This window comes from Podarcis muralis, chromosome 9 (genome assembly GCF_964188315.1).
Source record: "Podarcis muralis chromosome 9, rPodMur119.hap1.1, whole genome shotgun sequence".
In the NCBI taxonomy this organism is placed as follows: Eukaryota; Metazoa; Chordata; class Lepidosauria; order Squamata; family Lacertidae; genus Podarcis; species Podarcis muralis.
This window is the reverse complement of record NC_135663.1, coordinates 36,446,016-36,471,222: the sequence shown is the minus strand read 5'-3', so window position 1 is coordinate 36,471,222 and position 25,207 is coordinate 36,446,016. Positions and strand designations below refer to the sequence as shown.

The window sequence follows — 25,207 nt, the reverse complement described above, 5'->3', positions numbered from 1 at the left end:
AAGCTGATTTTTCATTAATGAATTCCCCATTAGAAATGCATCTTCTTTAAGAAGAAATATATGAAGAGAGGAGGGTATTATTTATTGTTATCTTCATCATCGTCATTATTATTAATACTATGCTGCTTTTGCATGCAGAGCCAAGAGAGAGATGGTGTCGTCTGAAAGGAAATCTGCTCTTTCTAATGAAAAATAAGAATAAGGTAATTCATTTCTTTCTTTTCCTTCATATTTGTGCCTTTTCCTGAATTTAAAAACCCCTTGGTATGATCCTATGGATAGAAATATTCAGTATTGTTGGCAGTAACCTAAACATTACCTTCCGTTTACCTTTATGGCTGTTTATAAAATGTGAGACATTCCTCAGTAGCATCAACAATGCTACTGAAAGATTGGCTGCATCAGAAATGACTTGAGGCCAAACAGTGTCCTAATTTGATGTGTAAAAGAAGATGTCAATCCAGAATCCTCCAGCAGACTTTTATTGACTGCAGAATCCACATTTTAATTCCTACTATTGTTACAGAAAGATAGAATTGGGGAGCTCTGCAATGCTTTTCTGGGGCTGTATGTGCTGAATATTATTCTTACAATAATGTCCGTTCTAGGAGAAAGTAGTTGTGTATATTTGCATTTCTTTTGATTCAGTTAAAAGAAGCTTTCAGAACCCGTTTTTAATTCAAGTTTTAAATCTTGGGATTTTGGGTAAAGAAACAAGGAATGAGAGGTTTAACTATTTTCATTATCTTTCACAGTTGACAAACCTTGACACATTTGGAGTCATGGCAATAGAAAGTGAGAAGCTAATTATTATTATTGTCTGGTTCAGACATTATAATTTTTGGAGGGGTCAGATAAGCCAGAACTGCTAATATGAGATCCAGCTAACTTTATCTGTAACAAGCATTGGTGGAATCTGTCTTTGTCGCTATCTCCTGCCACAAATAGCTTCAGTAAATGTTTATTTGGAGGGATTAATTTCTACTGAAAATAAAATTGTATAACGTGTAGCATGATTGCAGCAGTGTAAAGGCTAGTTTCAGGTGGTTTTCTCCTTCTTTGAAAATTATACATATAAAAAATGAAAATGAAAACAGATAATCTAGGTCAGTTGTCTTCTGGAGGCTCAGTTCAGACATCATGCCACACTATGACTCTAACTGTGGATTGTCAGTTCATATTTTACACCAAAGTACAGTAAGCACAAACCATGACTTGCAAATCCATTTCAGACAATGGTGGGTTTTTTTGAATTCTGGTTTTCTTTCTGATTACTTACCTTCCTTAACCATGAGTTGACATAATGTCTGAATTAAGTTTACCTGCCTCCTTGCTATTGCCATGTCCTCCAAGGAACTCAAGTAGTACACATGGTTCTCTTCTCCACCTCCCACTCCGCATCTCATTAATTATCCAATAGAACCTATATTGCTTAATATGACACAACACACATCAAGGACTAGTTAACCAGAAGGCCTGCTGTGTTAGCTCCTGGGACACCATAGCTGATATACATATAGGGACTACATATGGCTGATATACATATAGGGACTACAAATGGTACCTCGGGTTAAGTACTTAATTCGTTCTGGAGGTCCGTTCTTAACCTGAAACTGTTCTTAACCTGAAGCACCACTTTAGCTAATGGGGCCTCCTGCTGCCGCCGCGCCACTGGAGCCCAATTTCTGTTCTTATCCTGAAGCAAAGTTCTTAACCTGAAGCACTATTTCTGGGTTAGCGGAGTCTGTAACCTGAAGTGCATGTAATCTGAAGCGTATGTAACCCGAGGTACCACTGTATATCACATAGGTATAGTAAGTTTTCAGACAATGTAAGTGAGTGACTAAGAATATTGTGGTGAGAACATTGTGTTCTTGTCTCCATCCTATGCATATTCAGGAAACCGTATGACCAGATCATACCCTTGTACAAATGAAAGCAGGTAGTTCATTGCAAATCTAAATATGTACAGGTTGCACGCACACACAAAAACTGGATATGTGTAGTGTTACAGTATGGGTCATGAACCAGCATGTGTGTTTAAGCACTCATGTGTGTCCATATACCAACAAGAGGTTTAGGATCTTTTGCGGGAGTTATGACTTGCACTTATGAATATGTGTTTACCCACAAGAAGTTCCCACACACCAAAGGAATAAAGAAAACTTAGTTTATTATATGAAATAGAAGTGATGGAATATATAAAAATGCTGCTTCAGACAGTAAAATTACAATTTAAGCAGGCAGAAACTTACACAATACATACCCACCTTGATCTAAAGAGTGGCAGAAATAGCTAACTATTTTTTTTAAAAGCCTGTAGAAAAGTGAGCTTGGCAATTTTGTCACAGAAACCTAGAATTAGTATAAAACCTAATTATGGTTTTGCAAGGCAGAAATGGAAAGGGAAGGATATAACTAGCCTTAAGCATGTGTGTGCTGGTCCTTGAGAGGGTTGGATAAGTTCTGTTGAAGCTAGCAGAGCCGGCTGCCTACTGGGATTCTGGGGTTTTTAATATGTTTAGCTAATGCCTCCTAGTAGGAAATGGAAGGGCCTTGAAATGAACACATCCTGCCCTTTTCTCATCTTGCCCATTCTAGTGAGAAAATGACTAAAAACTGGGCATAACAAAAGGATGAAAGGCTGTGAAAGTGAGCCATTAACTGAACCTGGCCACCTCTTAGTTTGTTCTCTGCCTTCAAATTATTCTGCCATGGTATGGATGGCTCCCAATGAGGAGTTGAGAATCCTGTACAGTGGTACCTTGGGTTACATACGCTTCAGGTTACATACGCTTCAGGTTACAAACTCCGCTAACCCAAAAATAGTAGCTCGGGTTAAGAACTTTGCTTCAGGATGAGAACAGAAATCATGCTCCGGTGGCGCAGCGGCAGCAGGAGGCCCTATTAGCTAAAGTGGTGCTTCAGGTTAAGAACAGTTTCAGGTTAAGAACAGACCTCTGGAATGAATTAAGTACTTAACCCGAGGTACCACTGTGCTTGGAAACTAAATTTCCATGTGTTAATTTTTACAGGGTGTAAGGAACTCAGGATATTCCTGGGTGTCTTTCAAGAGACTAGACTGGAATCAGACTTATAACAAGGCCACCAGAAGGTTCACGGTGGGGTATCCCTTGTAATATTTAGCCATGTCAGTCTTCTAACTTATGCCATGATCTACAGACATAGACCATATCATAAGTTTAGATTCACAGGGGTTTGAGAGTTGGGGTTTCTCACCATGATTGCACTCATTCTCCTAAGCATGTTCAGTACACACACTTCAAGTTATCTGCTTCATATTGGCCGGAAATTATTTATTGCAGAGGGCCATATTTGAGAAATGCATGAAATATGGTTAAGTGACTGGTGGACCAACTTTTGATTCAGGGCATGTAACCATATTCCCTGCCAACCTAGTTAGATTGAATTTCAGTAATGCAATGAAGGTATGGACCTAGATTTAGGTCAGGAGATGCTTCCATCTTAATGTTTTTTCCACGTATTCAAATGAACGCTTGATGTAGGACATTTACTGTGACCACCAAGTATAGCTAACCACATTATGTTAACATATTGGCCAATAGCTCTGGATCGGCTGGTGAATGTGTCAAGTCATGGAACCTCAGATAATGCAGATATATGGCTGATTTCTCTTTTTCCTTTCTCCCAATTCCTGCATGGCATATGAAGGATTTAAAATGCTTATATAATCAGACAGCTATTAAGACATTTCACAGATATCTAGGTCACACCTTTTCACATGGAGAAACGTCTGCTGTTGGTTGCTTTCATGGTATCAAAATTACCATTATTAAGTTTCTGAAAAAAATGTTTTTGTCTATCTTGCAGACTCGTAAATTCTCTCTCGGTAAACTATTCAGTATTAGAAATTTGATCTTATTGAGAACCTTTCCATGTGACCTTTCTAGCTTCTCAAACTTCTGAATGCTTATATATTTGCTTTATGCAAACTGTATTAGGTACAAAAGGAGTATGAAACCTAATTATGGTTTTTCTGTGCAATAGTTCCATGGGGCCCTGAATAAATATGAGTGTAGAAGTACATGTTTTAAAACCTACTTTAATGTTTTTATTTAAAAGTGGACTTGTGATCAGTAGGCTGTAGTAATTTCCTTAGAATAATCATTACTATAATTTGTAGTATATCCTTCTTAGCTTGCAGCTTAATGATGCAGTAGTAAGGACTGTTCCCATCTGTTAGCTCAATTTGCCCCTGTGCATGAACGGCACATTTATATTGCTTAGAAACTTCAGATTCTTTGTATAGGATTTTGAAAAGTGCATTTCAAGCCTGCTCAAAGTTAATTTGTATGCTTTATATAAATTAACTTGTTAAATCCCGCAAATTCCACAAGATACTAGGTACGTAATATAGGCGGCCATATTTCTTAGTTTAAGTTTAGATCATTTTAAATACTGCTTCGGTTGGTATTCAGGTGGGTTCCTTGTACAATTGTGAAGCTGCCAAACATTTGCTTTAACCTAACTACCATTAAAAATGGTTCTCTCTGAAAGCAAGTTTTGTGTGACATATTAAGGCTGCTGTGAATTTTTATGGTAACCTTTTAATCCATCTGGAATTGAGGGGTCTGACTGAAAGTAATGTAAGGCTCTTAGCTGTGCAAGCATGAAGGTGAATGTAGTCATATGCTTAATGATCAAGTGTATTTAAATAAAAAGTGAGGAATGTACTGCTGTGTGACTTGCTCCGTAATGAATTGCGTTTCCATAAACCAGTTGCATTCCTAGGCACAGGAGTGCTGGTAGGCAAGATGAATGAGCAAATTGAAATATCCACATTGCCAGTAATTTTAAGCTTTCGTGCAATGTTTGTAAAAGCTTTATGTAAACTACATTCTCACAGCTTATATCACAGGTTTTAATGTATTATTACCAGTTGACAGAAAAGCATCAAAGTAAAATTGTTGATTGATTCATAAATCAATAATTGCAGTTTATATGTTAGGGGGGAAAATGTGAGAATAATGGCTTGTTTTAAGTGTTGTGATGTGGCATGCATAGTAATCACCTATAAAGCTGTGAAAAGGTTATGCAGGGTTTCAAAGCATGCCAGTGAAAAATGTAGACTATGAAATTTTATAGACAAAAAAACTCCCCATGGTGGGTTTTTTAATAGCCTGTGTTCTTTGATTTCCCATGCTTAAAGATGACTCTGGCTGTGTAGATGTAATGTGAAATCATGGTTTGTCTAGCTAAACTTGTTTTGTGTTAATGTCTATGTGCAGATGCTTATGTGAATGATCATTGGGCTCATGAAATCCTGCCTCCCTTTCTTTGTCTTGTACATGGCAGCTTGGAGATCACAAGCTTTCTTTTCCATTTTAAAGCAACCAATTTGTCATTGTGAGTGAACCCAGACAAACAGTGGTCATTTTAAACTTTGGTTCAGATATAAGAGCTTTTTTTTTTTAGCTTTTATAAGTCAATTTAATAGTGAGAGAGGGCTAACGGGATCTTGATTAAGACCTAAATGGACAGAATTGAACTTGCTGATATATCCACTTTAGCAATTTCATGCTAGAGTGTCCATTTGACCTCCTTTTGTTAGATAATTTTGAATTTCTGGTCTGCAGTCAAACGTTTTCAGATATTCAAATGACCTCACATTGGTTTCTGCATGGTGCTATTTTTTTATGGCAGGTTTGTGCCCATTTGTTCTTTTGAGTAGAGACTGATCTGTTTGTCCTATGCAGAGTGGCTTTGTTGGCAGGTGATGTTAGGGACTGAAGAGGCCTGTGAAATTTGGGTCAACCCATTTCCTCATGAGTTATCTTCCTTAGCACCAAACCTCTGCTTTAAGCACCAATTTACTATTGTTGCTCTGTGTAAAATGTTCATTTCTTTTTTAAAACCTACCCTGGCCACAGATACCCAGGACAACAAGCAACTACTCTTATAACACCTAATTCTATATATTTTATATCCATGTAGTCCAGAATATGCATAATCTCTAAGTGAGAACCTGCAACCTCTATAACAGAAAACTAAGAGATGGTGAGGACTGACAGAGGATGAAGTGGGTGCAAGCTGTTTAGGGAGGAGGGTGGGGGGAAATATGGCATGGATTATACAATTTATACAATTACACAAAGTGTTTGTGTGAAATGTTGCAGTGGATTAATATAAACATGTAATATAAACAGAGAAAATGTTGTATCAAATGTCTCCGGCCAAAGAATATACTGCAGTGTTACTTGCTGCGTTCTAATACATGTTCTGCATGTTTGGGTTTTATCTGAATTGAACAAAAAAAGCGGGGGTGGGTTTGCACATAACCCTAACCTGTTTGACAGTTGTTTTAGCTAATATCTGCCCATTGCAGAACATGTGTAAAAACTCAGAAGTCATTTGCAAATATCAGTTGTGTATAATTAGCTTGATAGCCATGAAGCTGGTCTAATTGAACTGCTGTGTTTATGTGATGCCATTAAACATCTTCTGGTGTCAGCCTTTGGCCTGCAGCACAATATTGCATTCACCGTGGGGAGGGCACAGATGATAGCACCTCTGTCAAAAATATTCTAGTTGCCCTAATATTTATGAGTACAGTGGTACCTCAGGTTACAGATGCTTCAGGTTACAGACTCCGCTAACCCAGAAATAGTACCTCGGGTTGAGAACTTTGCTTCAGGATGAGAACAGAAATTGCGTGGTGGTGGAAGGCCCCATTAGCTAAAGTGGTACCTCAGGTTAAGAACAGTTTCAAGTTAAGAATGGACCTCCAGAATGAATTAAGTTCTTAACTCAAGGTACCACTGTACTTATTGTATAGGACAGTGCCATTCTGTTGAATGTGTCTGTTCTCCTGAAAGTGCTCTTTCTTAAAAGGGTCTTCATGAAGTCATGGAAGCTCTTAGTATGACTAGGGTGCGAAGATAAGTACCTTTCTTAAATGTTGGGGCAGAGAGATCATGAAATACTGCATCCTAGTAGTAAATGGAGCGTGTGAAGCTTTTTACTTGGCAAAGGTGCTTCTTTCAAAAGGAAAATGTTTTCCTATGAAGGGGAATTTTCTTAGTTTAGGTGCATATCTCAGCAGGGTCTCTAAATTCTAATTTTCTGAAAGCAAAAGCAACTTTCTCCCAATAAAATGCGTTTATCCCCCTTTGCACTCATGGTTTGGGAGAAGGAAGAGGACTCTCTTTCATTTTCCCAAACCTCTCCATCGTTAAATCAGCTCAATTCTTGACCATTATTTCAGCATCACAGGTTTTAATCCCTAAACTTGAAGAGCTGCTGCTCTTAGACATAATCAGCGAGTCACTGGCTTGCTGTGTTAGAACCTTGATTGTTAGCTGCCCTCTCTCTTAAAAAAGGTAAAGGGACTCCTGACCATTAGGTCCCGTCATGACCGACTCTGGGGTTGCGGCGCTCATCTCGCTTTATTGACCGAGGGAGCTGGCATACAGCTTCCGGGTCATGTGGCCAGCATGACTAAGCCACTTCTGGTGAACCAGAGCAGCGCACGGAAACGCCATTTACCTTCCCACTGGAGCAGTACCTATTTATCTACTTGCACTTTGACGTGCTTTCAAACTGCTAGGTTGGCAGGAGCAGGGACCAAGCAATGGGCGCTCACCCTGTCGCGGGGATTCGAACCGCCAACCTTCTGATCTGCAAATCCTAGCCTCTGTGGTTTAACCCACAGCGCCACCCGCGTCCCATCCTCTCTCTTACAGCACTGCAAACATTTCTGAACAAAGCAAGCCAGCCTTATAATGTGCCGATTTAGAATATGTTTTACCAGATGGAAGCCCTCCCTTGCAGTTGCTAAGTCGTGGCATTAAAGGGTACTACACATATACTTTTTTCAGGGCTTTGAAGTGCAAATGTCCACCTGAGCAGATGTAGGTACTTGGGGTTTCTCAGGCTGATGCCATCTGAATGCCCATCCAAGAGCAAATTAACGTAATCAGCCTTGATTCAAAAATCTGCTCTGTGTACGCCACTGTATTGAAAAACACTGAACGAGCCTCTGCCTAACTTCTTTACCAGCCATCAAAGGCATCAGAGCTCCTTATGTGATCGTCTTGGAAGTCCCTTTCATGATAAAGATGACCAACCACAGTGTTCCAGTAGAACAATGGTTCCTGACCCAGAACCTTAAGATTTATTCTTCTCTGTAGAACTCCTTGTGTGCCTTTCACATGAGCTGCTTTCCCCCACACCAAGATGATCTCTGTTGTGGAGTGTTGTGTGGAAAAACCCCCAAATATCTATTTTTTATTAGTTGTCCGTTTGTATGTGGTAGTATATAATTGCACCCAAAACACTTGCATGTTTTAGATATGGTGGTTGCCCTTCATTCTGACTATTGCTGAGAAGGGAAAATGCCACATAAGAAAGTACCCCTTGCTGATGTTCTTATCTGCTTTATAATGTGAGTTGACAGTAGGTGGCAGCAGTAAACTCCTTTGCTGAAGAACCTCCTGGTTTTGTGGACTTTTAGAAATATTAATATGTTTTCTGGCAATCTGATTTATGAAGACGAAGGCATGTCAGGGATGAGAAATCTCTGCTGTGTAGTAGGATATGTTCAGAGCTTATGGAATAGGATGTGTACATGGAGTAAAGATTTTAGATGGGCCCTTCAGCCATCGTGCAACTTAAGAATAAGGACTGGTGCTGGCTGACTCTGGGTTCTTGATGTAATGTATTGCCTGTCCCACTGCGATGTTTCCAGAGAAACTGTATCTTTTATCCCTCCCTCAGCTTCAATATATGGTGACTTCTGTAGCATAGTATGGTGAATTGTAATTTTACCAGGGCGTGTGTGGCACTCTAGAGAGCACTGTTGGCATGCTGGCCTTGGAAAGCCTGCTTATAGGCCTTTATGTGCTAATGCACATGAAAGATTTCTGTGTTTAGTTAAAATACTTAAAGCAGCTTGTTCTGTACTAACTCAGCCATTATAATGCAGGTCAGGGAGGAGAAAAAAGGAAGGTAATTTCATTAAATGTAGCTATCCAGCTTATTTTTTTCTATTCTTAACAAGTTTTTTCTCTTAAAAACAGTGCAGTACTGGCTAAGAAACCTCCTAACAAAATTGCCATACAGCATTAACATTGTTTCACAGCTTGCTGAGATTTTATTATTGTTGGCTCTCAGCAATAACATATCTCTCCCCCAAATATTTTATTCTAAGACCTTCTTCAACATCCTTTCATCACCTTCCATTTTGTTTCTTTCCCAATAAATAAGCTTATATAACTGAGGTGTACGTGAGAGAGAGAGAGGGAGAGAGAGGGAGACTGGAGGAAGAGAGATGGACAGACAGTCAGAGACTTTCTAGTAGAATAAACATATGACCAGTTCCAAGTGTTCCTCTGAGGGGAAAATGTGATAAAAAAGGAGAGGTTGTCAGCAGTGCTGTAGATTAACTCAGTAAAGCTAATGGATCAATTCTTTGGAGAATAAAACTAAATTCGTCCGCAAAATATATTGCATATAACTGCTGCATCAAGTACTGAAGTTCTCCTGTCCAAAACCTCTGGGTACTCTGATTTCATTTGTTCTTGCATTAACAGAATGCAGTACTGTGAAGCAAATTTTATTAGGATTATGAAGTATTTGCAGCTGTTCTATTCTGTCTCTCTCTCGTCTTCTCTTTACTGATGATTGGAGACTGCTGCATTAAAGGGTTCATGTTTATGGGATGACCAAAGCAACCGAGGGTTAAACAAACCACTTTTGCTCTTCAGAGCAAGATTTAAAGACTTGGTTTTTAATGCAGTTCTTGTGTTTTCTGAAAGGCAGTTGTGTGAAGGTATCATTCGCTTAACAACATGTCTTAAGGCTTGATTTTCTAATGTGTTAAGAACATGTTGGGTGTCAGCACAGCGCATTTCGGTTTCCTGAAGGAAAAGGTAGAACAATTATAAATGCTCTGATAACTGAGTGAGATGTAGCAGTCTGAAGAGATGAGTGTTGGTCATAATGGGAGATGTGCTAGGCCTTTCAACAGCTTGATACGGGCAGATTCCCCCCGCCCTTTAGTATTCATAGTATTTGGAGTACAGTATTTGGAGAACTTGTATCTGTACAACCATCCCCAGGTTTTATTGTAAGAGATTGGTGGTGATAATGAACTTTTTTCAAACATTCCATGCCAAGTGTTCCATGTCAGTCCAGTACATGTGTGATTGGAAGCCAAATCATGTTTTTTTATATATGTAAATGAACCTGTCCTGATCCTTTGGCTCTCATACTCCCCCTTCCTTTCTCCCTTCTTTGTATAGTCATACCTCGGGTTGAATGTGCTTCGGGTTGAGCGTGTTCGAGTTGCGCTCCGCGGCAACCCAGAAGTAACGGAGCACATTACTTCTGGGTTTCGCCGCTCACGCATGCGCAGACACTCAAAATGACTGCACGTGCATGTGCGGAAGCGGCAAAAAGTGACCCGCGCACGCGCAGCAGCGCCATCGCGGCTTACGTTGCATTCAGGATGCGAACGGGGCTCCGGAACGGATCCCGTTCGCATCCCGAGGTACCACTGTATGCCATATGAAATTGAAAGTTTCTCCTTTTGCTTTTAAACAAACCATATTTCATTTGGGTGTCTGAATTCTGGAAACTGTGGGTTTTTTAGGGTTAGCAAGAACAACCTGGATCTAAAGCCACAGGATCTGGGGTTAGTTGCATGCAAATTGGAAATGGAGACATTTGCAGGCTCAGATACAAAACTTGGAAATTGTGGTTGCTTCTTGCTTCTGAATTGTTATCATTCCATGGAGATCTGTTTGCAAGTTTTGTACACCTTTGGAACACATAAGTGTTATCCTAAATGAATTATTTGTGAGTTTTCTTGGAATCCAGGTACCAAATTATAGAACATTAGTTGACAAATAAATATGTGACAGTCTTGAAGAAGATGCATGGAATGGTTAAAATTAAACAATATTCTAAACCATATTTTGTGCATTTTTTTGTTTTGTATTTAGCTTGATCCCTTATAGCAGTTAACACAACAAAGATCAACTTCCACAGCTATATAGCTATTGTAGCCCAGCTCCTTACCTTCATTTTGGTGTATATTATGGCTGAATTGGTTTGTTGCTTACAGAGCTGTGGTGGTTTCCCCAAAACTGGCCTAACTTACACCGCATAGTGTAACACCTTGAAAATGAGGTTCAGTGCCTTTTTGGGGGAGCAGGGAAAGCTACTACCCACATTTTCTTTTTCACCATGTGTACAATTGATCTGGAATGGCTGCCTGCTTTTAACATGCCTGTGCTGTTGCAAGTAAAAAATGACATTGTGGTTAGCCTACTAATTATTCATCCTGCTTTCCTGCTAACAAATTATCACCTTTTGTGGAATTTTAAACCACAGCACTTCTGGTCTATGAGCAAAATGTGTCATAAGCTCTGAAAAGTACATTTCATCATGTGGATTGCTCATTGCTGTATGACATTATCTACTTATTTATCAAATGCCTGGTATCTTACAGGAGTGAATGAGCCTTTAAGTGGTTATGGAAGTAAGACAGCACAGGAAGAAAGAAATATTGGTTTTTGCTACCAAGATCACACATGCTGCGCACATGGACTGAGATAATTGGGCCACTCTGTCTTCTCCTCACCTGTTAGCTCCTTCTTATCAAAAAAATGAATGCTATTCTAGGCTGCATCCCTTGTCCAGATCAAGGGAAATGATAGTACCACTCTATTCTGCCTTGGTCAGACAACCCCTGGAGTTCTGCATACAATTCTAGGCACCTCAGTTTAAGAAGGATGTTTAAGGCTGGAATGTATGCAAAAGAGGTGACTAAGATGATCAAGGGACTGGTAACCAAGCCTTATGAGGAATGGTTGAGGGAATTGGGTATTGAGAAGACTGAGAAACTATATTATAGCCATCTTCAAATATCTTAAGGGCTGTCACATAGAAGATGGAGCAAACTTGTTTTCTCTTGCTCTAGAGGCTAGGACCTGAACCAATGGCTTCAAGTTACAAGAAAGGAACTTGCAACTAAACATCAGGAATAACAGTAAGAGCTATTCGACAGTGGAGCAGACTCCCTTGGGGTGTGATGGACTCTCCTTCATTGGAGGATTTTTGGCAGAGGTTGGAGGCCATCTGTCATGGATGCTTTAGTTGAGATTCCTGCATTCGCAGGGGTTGGACTGCATGACCCTCAAGGTCCTTTCCAACTCTATAATTCTCCGATTGTCTCTTTCTCAATTGATCTCATATCTAACTGGCTTTGCAGACGAACAACCCCCATGTGAATTTCCCTATAGAATATGAGCTGGCAAGGGATTTGGGATACACTTCAGTTTCCTCCCTCCTGCTGATAAAATAATTGAAATGTATGTGGACGTGCTGAGGATAGATGTGTTTACAAACTTGGCTGGAAGAGGAAGATCTTTCATTCTTCTAATGTCAATTCTAAACAAATTTCTAAAGATAGATACTAGATAGAAAACAGGTGATTTGTATCAAAAAGAAAGTATGCTGGTAGGAACACAAGTACGAGCTATAAAAGAATTTTTTTTAGCAATGAATGCTAATGTTGACTTGCTTTACAAACTCTAAAGCTGGGCAATGGAGAACTGCTATTGTGAATCAGCAGTCCAATTTTGGTTTTAATGTGCATTAAATACTAGGAGCTTGGGACTTATGCACCTGTTCTCATTACCTCTGAACATTTGTTCCTCATGGTCAGCTCCTCACAGGTGACAAGTGAGATGGGACAATGAGCCCCATGGGATCTCTCTGCTGGTATCGAAGTCTTATTTACCCATTAATCATGTAATTAAAGCCAGAGGTGAAGGAAGTACCTGAGGATAATATCAATTCCAAATATAGACAAAATCAAGTATGTTTTTGTGCAAGCTTTGAAAAAACTGCACACTTCCCCCCCCCTGCTTACAGAGAGGATCATTTGGCTAAATATATTTTTGCCCATTTAACTTTCTGGCATTATGAAACACAAATTCCCCAATTAAACGACCATTTACTTGCTGTGCTCTTGAGAAACAACTGGCCTGCAAAAACCACAAAAGCTGATAAGGCAGCAGCAACCCAAGTGAATAATAAAATATATTGCTGTGCCAGTTGGTGCACAAGGGTGTATTGTAAAATAAGTATTGGATCCAATTTATTATGAAGTGAAGTGGCAGTATTCATCTTCATGATGGGTTGAATCTAGAATTCCTTGTGTGAAGTTGTGCACATAAAATGAGATGCTCTTGGATCTCTCCTGCCCCCCCCCCGGCAATCCCCTGAAAATATGGGTTTACAAGACCCTCTGGAGCAGTATAGAGGGTAACTCGGGGGCTGCAGCAGGAACTCAAGGAAAATCGCTCACCTATTTCCTTTTACCCATCTACACATTCAGCAGGCGGTAAGGGAGCTTTGTGGTTGCATCATTCTGCAGGCAACAGGGCTGGACAGAGGGATACCTCCAACCAAGAAAAAAACACCCCTATCACCTGGTGTAAAGGCGGTCTGGATCACTCTATAAATAAAGTGATCTTCATGTGGTTTGAATGTTTTATTCAAACAAACTTTGTAAAGAAGACAACTCAGTAGCATACATACTCTGGCATTACAGAAAAACAAAGGCACCGTGAAATTTTAAGACAACTGTACTTGAATCCCTGTAACTGAGTGAGAGTTCTCTGTCCTTTGATCTGAAACAACCTGATTTGGGGAATCAACATCTTCCTTTGCACACCAATGTCCTTCCACTCAGACACATATCTAGACTTACCTTCCTGGGAAGCCGATACCAACTTCCTGGGTGCCAAAGAGGATGACTACTGTAACAGTAGTGAACAGGGATTTGCCAGATACAGAGGAGCAGTCCTGTAGGAGCTCTGCTGTAACAGTAGCACAAAGGTCACATGAGTGACTGTCATCCGCTTGCTCTGGAGCAGTGATCCCCCCCCCCCCAGCCTGATACCCTCCATATATTTTTCACTACAATTCCCAGCCAGCATAACCAATAATTTGATATGATGGGAACTGTAATCCAGAACTTCTGGCACCACATTGAGGAAGACTTCTCTGTTGCCTCCTGCCTCCAGTCCTTCAGGTTCCCTTGCACAGATTGCTATATAGTGTTTGATTTTGGAAAAAGAAGAAATGTTCTGGGACAATGTCTTGGGAGGTGCAAAAGATCTGCAGATTTAGTAGTCTCTATGATATAATTCCACAGAGCCTATAAGATCATTCGCAAGCAGCTTTGCTGTCAAGCAGGCACCAAGTGGCAGTGAAAAGAATCTGTTCTGTTGAATTCACTATAGTTCCTGACCATGCCACTATCCACTCCAAGACACGATTAGCAAACCACAAATCAGGATGAATTACTGTGTCAGGCACATGACCCTAAATGAGATGACTTCTCACAACCTTCTTCAATGCCAGATTGCCACACAAATGGATATTTTGTTCCATCCTTTAGGCCCTTGGAAACACTGTCGGTCACAGCCTGACCCCTAACGCTATCGGAAAGCAATGAAAAATTTATTGGATTGTTGGCAATTCTGCTTATCTCCAATTGTGACACCCCACCCCTCTTAAGATTCTTAAGAGATCTTTGGCCTAGAAGTATCTGAGTGCAGCTGCAAGTTATTCTTGATGGAAAGCCCATCCTGCCAAATCCCAACGGGATTAAACTGAACCAAAATGGGCAGCCACCTTTTCAAAGGCATCCTTGAGTTCTTTTAGTTGACCTAAGATCATGATGGAGAGTCAGGTATGCTGCCTGTAGCCATAACCAGCCACAAGGAAGGAGCCTTCCTCAGGTGACCATCAAGCAAGGAAAGGATAAGTGGCAGAGTGGCACCTGTTCAGTTGCTGAAAATCAGCATACTCATGAGGACATTTTTCAAGCTTGCTAGCTTTTCCTGGGGCGGATTGGAACTGTCCAACTGCAAGTAAATCTCTTAGTAGCACCTTCAGCCTTGCACTTTGTCAGCAAAACACAGTTCACCCAGAGGACATTGAAAGGTTTACCAAAGGATTTTGTAATAGCTATTAATAGAGGGAGCTGATGATCAGAAAGTCATATATGTAGAACATGATGGCGAACAATTCTACCTTGTCCTTTACTGTTAGTTTCAAATGAGGATGGTCCAGTGTCATTTCCACTGAGCCACTCACATCTTTGGCATCTCCTCCTGCAATTGGCTGGAGATGAATCTGAATGAAGAAATCTCAAGCCGGTCCACTATGTCCCACTATTGCCCAAACTTTGTGATGCTAATTGGCCAAGTGGCAAGGCAAGGAGGTTTGAGATGCTCAGGATATCTGCCTGGGTTGCTAATGGCTAAACTGCCTTCCATTGCATCTCTTGGGTTTTGCCTCTATGCTAGGCTTGGTCCTGAATACTGTATCTAAAACTGCTGCAACTATTTGGATGGTTTTATTGGGCCAAGTCTGTTTAAAACCAACAAGAGTTTTCCCAGTGATTAGTTCAGTCAAGGCAGAATGCCTCTTATGTGTGTGCCTCTATCCGAAGAAAATTGAAAGAAGTCATTTATTTTATAAGTTATGTTTCAGCATATCATAAAATAACAATGCAAAAATACTTGAAATTGCTACTTTCTTCTTGATGCAGGTTTTTATGACTTTCAGAATTATAAAAGGAATACGTATGTTTATATCAGAAAATGTGTTCGTAGGGCATGGCTGGTGTTGGCAGCATTTCAAACACATTTAAAGTTTAAAGTCCAAGTTATTTAATTTATTCCCATATATCCACATGTATCAAGCATCTGGTATATAACTGGCTTTTTGAATAAAAGAGGCTTTCTGTCCTAATACAACAGATTTTCAAAATAATTATGGTCCTGCTATTTACTGTTTACTGAACCATTTCGAGATCTAAAGAAAAACAAAACAAACTATTCAGTGCATAAACAGACAATACACCTTTTGTCGTAGAACCCTCTCAAAGAAAAAGGTGCTGTCTTATAAAACTCAGCCTTGTGCAATTCCATAATGACATATTGTCATACAAAATATTGTGTTGCCTGTGTTTGTGTAACGGATAGAGAAAAATATTGGTTAGTGCAGAGGTCTGCTCTTAACAGAAGTGTTTTCATTCCAAATGGACTGACTTAAGAAACAAATAGATTAACCTTTTTATATTTAACATTAGCAAAAATAAAATAAAAAATAAACCCTCTGTTTGCTTTCATTTCTCATGTTTGTATAATACATTGGATTATCTCCCTTTTTTCCTTGCAATAATCCTGTGAAATAGGTTAGGCTGAAAATTAGTTACTTGCCCGAAACCATACAGCAAGCATCCACCTCAAAAGGGTACTTTTGTAATTTTGTACTGTTTTATTGTTTTTAGCCGCCCTGAGCCCGGCTTCGGCTGGGGAGGGCGGGATATAAATAAAATTTATTAATATTATTATTATTATTTGAATCGGGACCTCTAGCATGCCTAACCAAATGTGGGCTCTTTCAATTCCTACAGGCTTTTGTCTTAAATCAGTAATGCACATTTCCAGGAGCACAAGTTTCAGGTTTCTACAAAACATGTGTAAACAGAATGCATCAAAACCTTATGTAATATGCTTTTTAAAATGCATCCATGCCACTCTGGGCTCCTTTGAGAAGAAGGATGAGATATAAATTTAATAATAATTAAGTAATAATAATTAAGTAAATGTTTGGTATCATGTCTAGATGCAGGGATACTAACCTCTCATAGTAGCTGAGTGATAGTTATGGTGTCTCCGATACTGACAGAATTAGACTAGAAACAACGAGTACTTGTGATAGTAGAGCTCTCCTACTGATTTCCAGTTGGTGACTTATTGTCACTTTAATAGTAAATCATAGAATTGTAGAGCTGGAAGAAATCCTATCATCTAGTCTAACCTCCAGCAATGCCGGAATATGCATCTGTCCCATATGGGGATCAAACCTGCGGCCTTGGTGTTATCAGCACCATGCTGTAACCAACTGAGCTATCCAGTGGCACAACTAGTGAAAGCAATTAATGTGAGAATGCCTCTAAGATGGCTTTGATTTTTTTCCAAATGACAGAGGGGGACCTAGTTAAATCAATACATTTTAAATCATTCCCTTGCTGGATCATTTCTTGTCAAGTGAAGGCTTTTGTTTAGAGAGCCTGTCATATATTTTGCTTTGTGACTGATTATTCAGGGAACAGTGATTGACTGCAGCTCAGCAATGTCAAATATGTCAAAAATATGCTAAGATTTACAGTTCCATTAATTTGGTGATAACTTTTTCTGCAGTCACTGCAGTATGGGTGAGTCTTATGAAACACTAAGGTAGTGGCTACAGTCCTACGCCCCTTTGAACACAGTGTGGCTTCCCTGTGCATAAATATTCAGAGAATTGCTCTGTAAATGCTGTGATAAAGCATTTGGCTGTTGTGATACCATGCCTTTTGCAGTCTTGGAGCGAAGTCTTGAGTAAGGAAGGATGAAAGAAAATACAACAACCAGGTGGGCAGAGAGAAGAAGAAGAAGAAGAAGAGAAGAGGAGTTTGGATTTGATATCCCGCTTTATCACTACCCGAAGGAGTCTCAAAGCGGCTAACATTCTCCTTTCCCTTCCTCCCACACAACAAACACTGTGAGGTGAGTGGGGCTGAGAGACTTCAAAGAAGTGTGACTAGCCCAAGGTCACCCAGCAGCTGCATGTGGAGGAGCGGAGACACGAACCTGGTTCCCCAGATTATGAGTCTATCGCTCTTAACCACTACACCACACTGGCTCAATCTTTTGCCCAAAAAACTGCTCCAAAGGTTTGCCATTTTTGTATGCTTCCAAGAGGCTTTTTCACACAACTCTTCTCTGTCCTCATGACAGAGCATTGGAACTGGCTTCTTTGGTCCTCCACTTTAGGCTTAGCTAGATGCCTTCCTTACTTTTACGTGCCCTGTGTTCTCCTGCCCCCAAACCTCATTTGCTGTTTTCAGGACTAGGAAGGACTCCTTGCAGAGAAAATCAGCTAGTATCCTATCTTCCCCTTTAGAGAGATACTGGCTGATTTTCTCTGCAAGGAGAAAATCAGAAACTGAAACTAAAACTGTCCAAAGGAACACAGGATAAGAATAGCCTGGCTGGATCAGACAAAAGGCACATCTAGTTCTCTCAGTGGCCAGCCACATGCCTATGGAAGGGTCATAAGTGGGACTTGAGTACAACAGCACTCTCACCACTTGTGCTCCTGAACAACTGGTATTCAAAGACATGCCATCCCTGATATTGGAGGTGATACCTAGCCACCATGATGCTGGTCTTGGGCACCCCCTTAAGCACCTTAGGATAATGTCTCTTTATCTATGGGACCCAAATAATCTGCTGAGACCAAAGAGGCCAAAAATAAGAGAGCCTCATTCTGGTATCTCCTTTTTGTTAAGCTATGGAATTTGATACCACAGCATGTAGCACTGGGCACCAGATTTAAAGGAAAATTAAACAAATGCATGAAGGATAAGGCTGTCAATAGCTGCTAGCCATGATGATGGCATAGCGTCTAGCTTTTTCAGATAAAAAACCCCCGGGATACGCATCTTCCAGGACGTGCTCCCAGATGAGTCATGTGACCCACTCTGTGATCTTGCCCTAGAAAAAGTGCGTTTTCAGGATGAGAGTGCAGCACCCAAAATGGCCACTGAAATCTTGCATGGAAAAATGGGATGTCTCATTTTTTTCAAGAACGCTTGGTGGGTATGTGAAGGCTATGTATTACCCCAAGTATTAGAGGCAGTATGCTTCTGAATATGATTTGCTTGGAAAGAATATGATCTGGAAAGCATTGTTGCAGTTGCTTGTTGGCTTCCCATAAGCATTTGGTTGACCACTGTGAGGGCAGATTGCTCGACTAGATGCACTATTGGCCTGCTTTAACCTTTTTTATATTCTTAAGTATATGTGTGGAGGCTGTCATGGTTTTACGGCTGTACAAAATGTGACTACTGTTGCATAAGCCTTTTGGGAAATGCATAGCAATAAAATTCTGTGGAATACTAATTTGGATTGAACTTTCCAAATTCCCTTGAATTATTGTTTTCAGGGCTACTTACTAGAGCTGACAACAGTGCAACAAGGTATAAGGTTATTCTGCTCTTAATCGGTTCTCTTTAAGAGCTCTCTAAAGAAGCAGACCTGCCATGCATAGTAAATGCAGCAAGGTAAAATAATGGAATTCTTTGTAGCTATACCATATCACCTTTTGAAGCAGTGGTGATCCATCACATAAACACTTGTCAAAAGAATAACTATGCTAAAAATATAAGCATTCTACAGCTAAGATAGATGAATCGTAGTAGTACATTGATCTGTTAGGACTGGTGTTTTCAAATTTGTTTCCAGAGATGCAAAGATCGACACAGAACAAAAGCAAGCAAGCAAACAACAAATTGAAATGTGGGAGTTATATTAGTTAAGTGGATTGCAACCATGGCCATGATTTTTATGTATTTGTTTATTTTTTAAATTATATTTGGTACGGAGGGGGCAATTTTCATTGGGAGAAGCAGTGTGTGAAGAGGAGAAGTTTCTTCCTTTCCCTCCGCAGCTATGCTTCCAACAGAAGTCCACTCCTGCACTGAAATAATATTTAGGAAATGAGTTCTGATTTGTGCCACTAGGAGCTCCCCCGCAAAAAAACCTAATTGCCACATGGGGAATTTTTAATCAAGGTAGTGGGTGGGGAGGAAACAAATAAACCTTGCCTTCTCACATGCTGCTTTCCTCATGAAAATCTCTCTACTTGATATTAAAAACAAAGAAACACTGGTGTGGTTGCTAATCACGTGATTAGCATAGTATCTCGTTTCACCCAGAGGTGCAATATACTGCAAATGGTCTATGGGAACACATGCATTTTATTTTATTTTAAACACACAGATGGAGAGATCACTTGCCAGATTTTCAGTTGCTGCAATACGACAACATTCCCAAACATAAATGCCAATATAATGTCATTCTCTCCTTCTCCCCCACCCCCACAAATAATAGGTTAGAACATTATACAGTAGTACCTTGGTTCTCAAACTTAATCTGTTCCGGAAGTCCGTTTCAAAACCAAAGCATTCCAAAACCAAGGCGCGCTTTCCCATAGAAAGTAATGCAAAACGGATTAATCCATTCCAGACTTTAAAAACAACCCCTAAAACTGCAATTTAACATGAATTTTACTATATAACGAGACCACTGATCCATAAAATAAAAGCAATAATCAAGTACTGTACTATACAATACAATACAATACTGTCTTATTTATTTTATATGGTAAAATTTATTTTAGATGGTAAAATTTTTAAAAACATTTTTCCTTACCTGCAGATAGTCACTGTTTGCATGGGGGGCTTTTATCCATTTCCACAATCCCACAATCCAATCAATCAATCAATCAATCAATCAGTAGCTGAACTGTGTTTCACACAGTCACAAAAACAAATTAACCAAAAAAGCCTCAAAAGCAAAAATGCAAAATAAATAGCAAAAACAAAAGCGCCAAACTTAATCTGTTCCGGAAGTCCATTTGACTTCCGAAATGTTCGAAAACCAAGGCGCAGCTTCTGATTGGTGCAGGCACCCCGGAAACAATAGCCGACAGCTGCATCAGACGTTTGGCTTCCGAAAAGCATTCGAAAACTGGAACACCTACTTCCGGGTTTTCGGCATTTGGGAACTAAGGTGTTTGAGAACCAAGGTACCACTATATGAATATCCATTTCCAAACAATGCCACACAGCAAAATGTCCCTTCATTGTACATGCGTATCTCAGCAAAATAGTTTTTCTGGTATGATAGAAATAACTTGCCGTTTCACAACATAAGAAGATGATTACCTTCAGAAGGTACAACAGCATAAGTTATACAAATAAAAACCGATTAAACCCAAATCATATACAAATAAATAGTAATAGTAAAGATTGGCCTTGTCGCCCTTCATGACAGCTTTGGCCATATCTCCTGTTCTGGTCACCTTTGTAGGCATTTATTCCCAGCTACAATGGCAACTTTTCCTTTCTTTATAGAATGTGGCCTGCAAACATTAATGTTATGACAGCTCCATTTCCCAAACAGTTGGGGACACTATAAGCATTCAGCAAAACTGAAGCAACACAGCCAGTTTATGCTGGATTCTTTACACCAAAATCTTGTATTTAAATATGGTCTAGACCCCTGTTAAAAAATTTCAGGAAAAAATGTGTTTTCACATGGCATATATCTGTCTGTCTGTCTGTCTGTCTGTCTGTCTGTCTGTCTGTCTATCTAATCGCTGACTGTTGTTTTTGGCTACTTTCACACCATACATTTAAAGCATGTTCCTGCCTTAAAGAATGCTGGAACTGTAGTTTGTTAAGGCTGCTGGGAATTGTCACTCTGGATGCTTTGGGGGATGGGAATGTGCTTTAAATGTTCAGTATTTATACAGCCTTAAATTAATATAAATATACCTGTAGTTTAAAGCCATTGTTTCCTACTTTGGGTGGATGAACAACTATTTTTACCTTGTTTTGGAAATATCTTAAAGTGGTTCACATCATCTAGTTGAGCTTGTTTCCTCTCTCTGGGATAATGCTATGAATTTCCTCAGTCTTCCCTTTATATGCATCCTTTTCTAGACCCTTTGTCATTTTCATGGCTCTCTGCTGAGTGCTTTCCAGGTTATACAACATTCTCCTTGAACTGTGGTGCTCATAATTCAATGAAGCACTCTAGAAGAGGTCTTATAGTGCAAACTAGTGGGATGCTATTATTTCTTGAGCCTTGGGAGTGTTATATTGTTAATACAACCTAAAATGACATTTGTCCTGCTATGGAAGGCTCCAAGGACACACCACTCAGGAAGCTGCACAAGAATTTTAATTGTCTCCCTGAAACAAGAACATATCAGTAACAGGAAACTCCTGACTCCATCCGAATACAACTAAGTCCAGTGCAACCTTTTGAGACTAAACTATATACTGGCATTGTCTTCACAGGCCTTTTGTTCCAGAATATTATATTTGTTGACTTGTGCCAATTTGATATTGATTAAATCCTTCTCTTGTGCATCGTTAAGGTGAAACACTTGAAATCCAACAAGAACAAATGTAAACTTGTAAATGTTGGTCCCATTAAGATGGGAAGAACTGCAAACAGTTTCTAAATCCTATGCAACTTTAGCAGACTATCCATTCTGTCATTTAGCATCCCGGTATAGAGCCCTAGCAACCAGCTGGATGTTGAGCTGTTATTACCTTTTGGGTGTTCTAAAAAGAGTAACTTCTGTGTCTGCTCTAGAGATTGAAAAATGTAAGCTATTAAAAATCACCCCATGTTTTCAAATTCCAATCCTTTTCTTAAAGTAGATTTTCTCCTTTGATAAAATGATACAAGGCAACAAAAAATTGTAATTCAGAGAGCGACACTTACATATTGCATACCATAGCAAGTATTTCCTGTCAATTTTCTTCCGGCTTCATTCTTTTACAATACAGTATACAGAATGAAAGGACACCATTGTTCCAAAAGGGAATCTGCAGAATAGATCTAATATTTTGTTTGAAGTGTGTAAATTTATTCATTAGCAGGGTATAACGTAATTGCAGAGTCTATTATTTCGCTGTTGCTGTTTATCTCTGACTTTCACTAGTTTGCGAGCAAGATTCATTAAGATTAATTAAGTTGCCAACCTCAATCCTATCCTCTCCCAACAGTAGGAAAGGAAGCAATTCTTGTGGTTTCTTCTTTTCCCAGAGCCCCTGAAAAGCAGCCCCAGATAGTTAGAGGTCCTTCCATAACACTGTAAGAGATGGCACAGGGAACTGCAAGGGAATAAGCGAATATTGCCTTTCCTCTAGTCTAGTGGAAGCCTCATTGGAACTCATGGAAAGTTCATTTGGAATCCAACCCTGTATGTGTTACACAAATTACTTTTCTGCATCATTGATAATATTTTTTTTATTTTTTAAATTAATGATCTAAATTAGGGTTGCCAGACATTTTTACCGATTTTCAGAAATTGCTCCTGGACACTATTTCCAGTGGACAAATCCTGGATATTTCTGGGAAATCCTGGACCTATGGCAGCCATAATCAAATATATTGGAGTCCCTCTCAATATCCTGTATACGACTTATAATTGCAAGGATGAGGACATCTATATCCATTAAAATTTGTAAGCCTAAATATACCGTCCCCCCCCTAGGTTCCAAGTTACTTGTGTCCGTTCCTGTTTAAAACTTCCCACTGTATAATACGTGAATATTTCTATGCTTGTTCTGTATCCTGACTATAGCACTACATATTTCATTGCATTGCAAAGTTATCCAGGGGTATCTAGGTAACACAAGCTATGCCTTACTGAAAAGCAATTTGCTGAGATACTTGGTCACTGTCACAAACTCCTGAAACTATCTAGGTGGACATTTTTTAAATCTTCCCTCTTGTTGGCTGGAATTGCAGACTCTATAACATGATACCCTGTCAGCCACATACAAAACCAGCATCCCTCCACCTCCACGTTTCTGTTTGGCAGGCATCTCCATCCCTCTTCTCAACTTCTGCTGGAGAATGTCAGCATTAATCACCTCTTCTTCCAGCATGGCCTGTGGGTCCCTCCTCATTTATCAATTGCCTTCTAGTTGTCAGTCATGATCAGCCCAATCAAGCATTTTCATGTGTGGCATCACCCCATTGTAGTACACACTTCAACCAATTCCAGAAGCTATCATAGGCAAAGGTGACCATAAGAGTAAATTTTGCGGTTTGTTTGCTTAGTGGAATACTTGATTTCGTGTTTTTATTTTTATTGTATATACTCACTGCTTCTTCCACTCCCCCCCCCCCATTTATTTATTTTTTACTTTATACTTCTCCAAAATTAACTTCTGAACTGGACTCCTGGGGTCTTCTAGTTTCTGAACACACCCAAAGCCTGTTAGTCTCCCCATGTTGCTTTGGCCATTTCAGCTATGCTATTTGACTGAAGTACACGGGAGATTGGATGGGCAACAGTTTGAAGCTTCAAGCCAAGAGACTTGAACTTTGGCTGGCAGTTCTCCTGCTCTCAAGTTGAAAGCATGACAGTAGGAACCCCACTGCCCCTGACCTAGGTGATGTAGTGGTAAGATGAAAATAAAATGATGGTGAGTGAGCTACCCTACTGTTTGACATTCATTGCAGCCATTAATTGCTAATTTTGCTGGTGGCACACTGTGTATCACATTAATGTAGGACATCAACTTTGCACCTGTATGAAAGACACTTGATGCCCTTCTGAAGAAAATCCCATTCTTCGTGGTCAAAGGAAATATTAATAATCCTTCTATTAGAAACTCAGTTGGGACTTAATGTATATAACACTACACAGTCAAATTTAACTTCAATGCCAAAAAGGCTGTCTGTATCATGTAATCATTTAACGATAGTGTAGTTCTACAGGATTCCATCATCTCATGGACTTCATTTGACATATGAGTCACAGCAGTTCTGACTATATTGATTGTATTTTCTTATCCTGAATTGGGAGGCTCGCCTGGTGCCTTCACTACATATCTTTAGGCACCAGGAAAAAACTTTCCTCTTCTCCCAGACCTTTGGCTAATTAAACAATCTATGGCCTTTTAATATCTCTCTCTCTCTCTCTCTCTCTCTCTCTCTCTCTCTCTCTCTCTCTGGTATTGTTTTAGCTTGTTATTATGGTAAGTATTTTGGTGTTTTTATGCCACCCTGTGATCATCGGATGAAGGGCAGTATAGAAATTTCATTATTCTTTTAAACTAAAAAAATTAATAAAAACAAATTAAATTACAGACCTTTGATAACATTTGGCTGCATGACTGTGAATACACCTTGGCCCGATGACTTAGTACGTGTCATGTTTTTGTCTATGTAGAATGGATAGAATTTTTTAAAAATTGCAACAGTATCCCTACAATTACTAAGTTAGCGATTGTAGCCAGAAACAATTACAATTGTTTAACTGCAAGTAGTCTGGGGCCTCCTCACAAGCCTAATCACATCATGATACACTGTTTCCCCCCACATATGAATGCTGATGGTGCTCACTTTCAGTCAAATTACATGCATGAACTTCTACTTGGATCAAAACAAAGTAAAACAGCAACTATAACCCACCACAAAAAAGAACCTAGGAGAGTTAATTAACCTGAATACTTGCTTTCATAACATTTGTTTCTTTAATAAAAGCTGGTACTCAT

General features: G+C 39.6%; 1 protein-coding gene across 5 annotated transcripts in view; it reads left to right on the top strand.

The window, feature by feature from the left end:
- Positions 1 to 25,207, top strand: part of INPP4B (inositol polyphosphate-4-phosphatase type II B) — a 257,958-nt gene that overhangs the window by 54,659 nt on the left and 178,092 nt on the right. For all 5 annotated transcript variants that reach the window (XM_077934060.1, XM_077934057.1, XM_077934058.1 and 2 more), the window contains exon 2: positions 139 to 203. In XM_077934060.1, the coding sequence (XP_077790186.1) occupies positions 139 to 203 (65 nt within the window). The remainder of the gene's footprint in view (positions 1 to 138; positions 204 to 25,207) is intronic.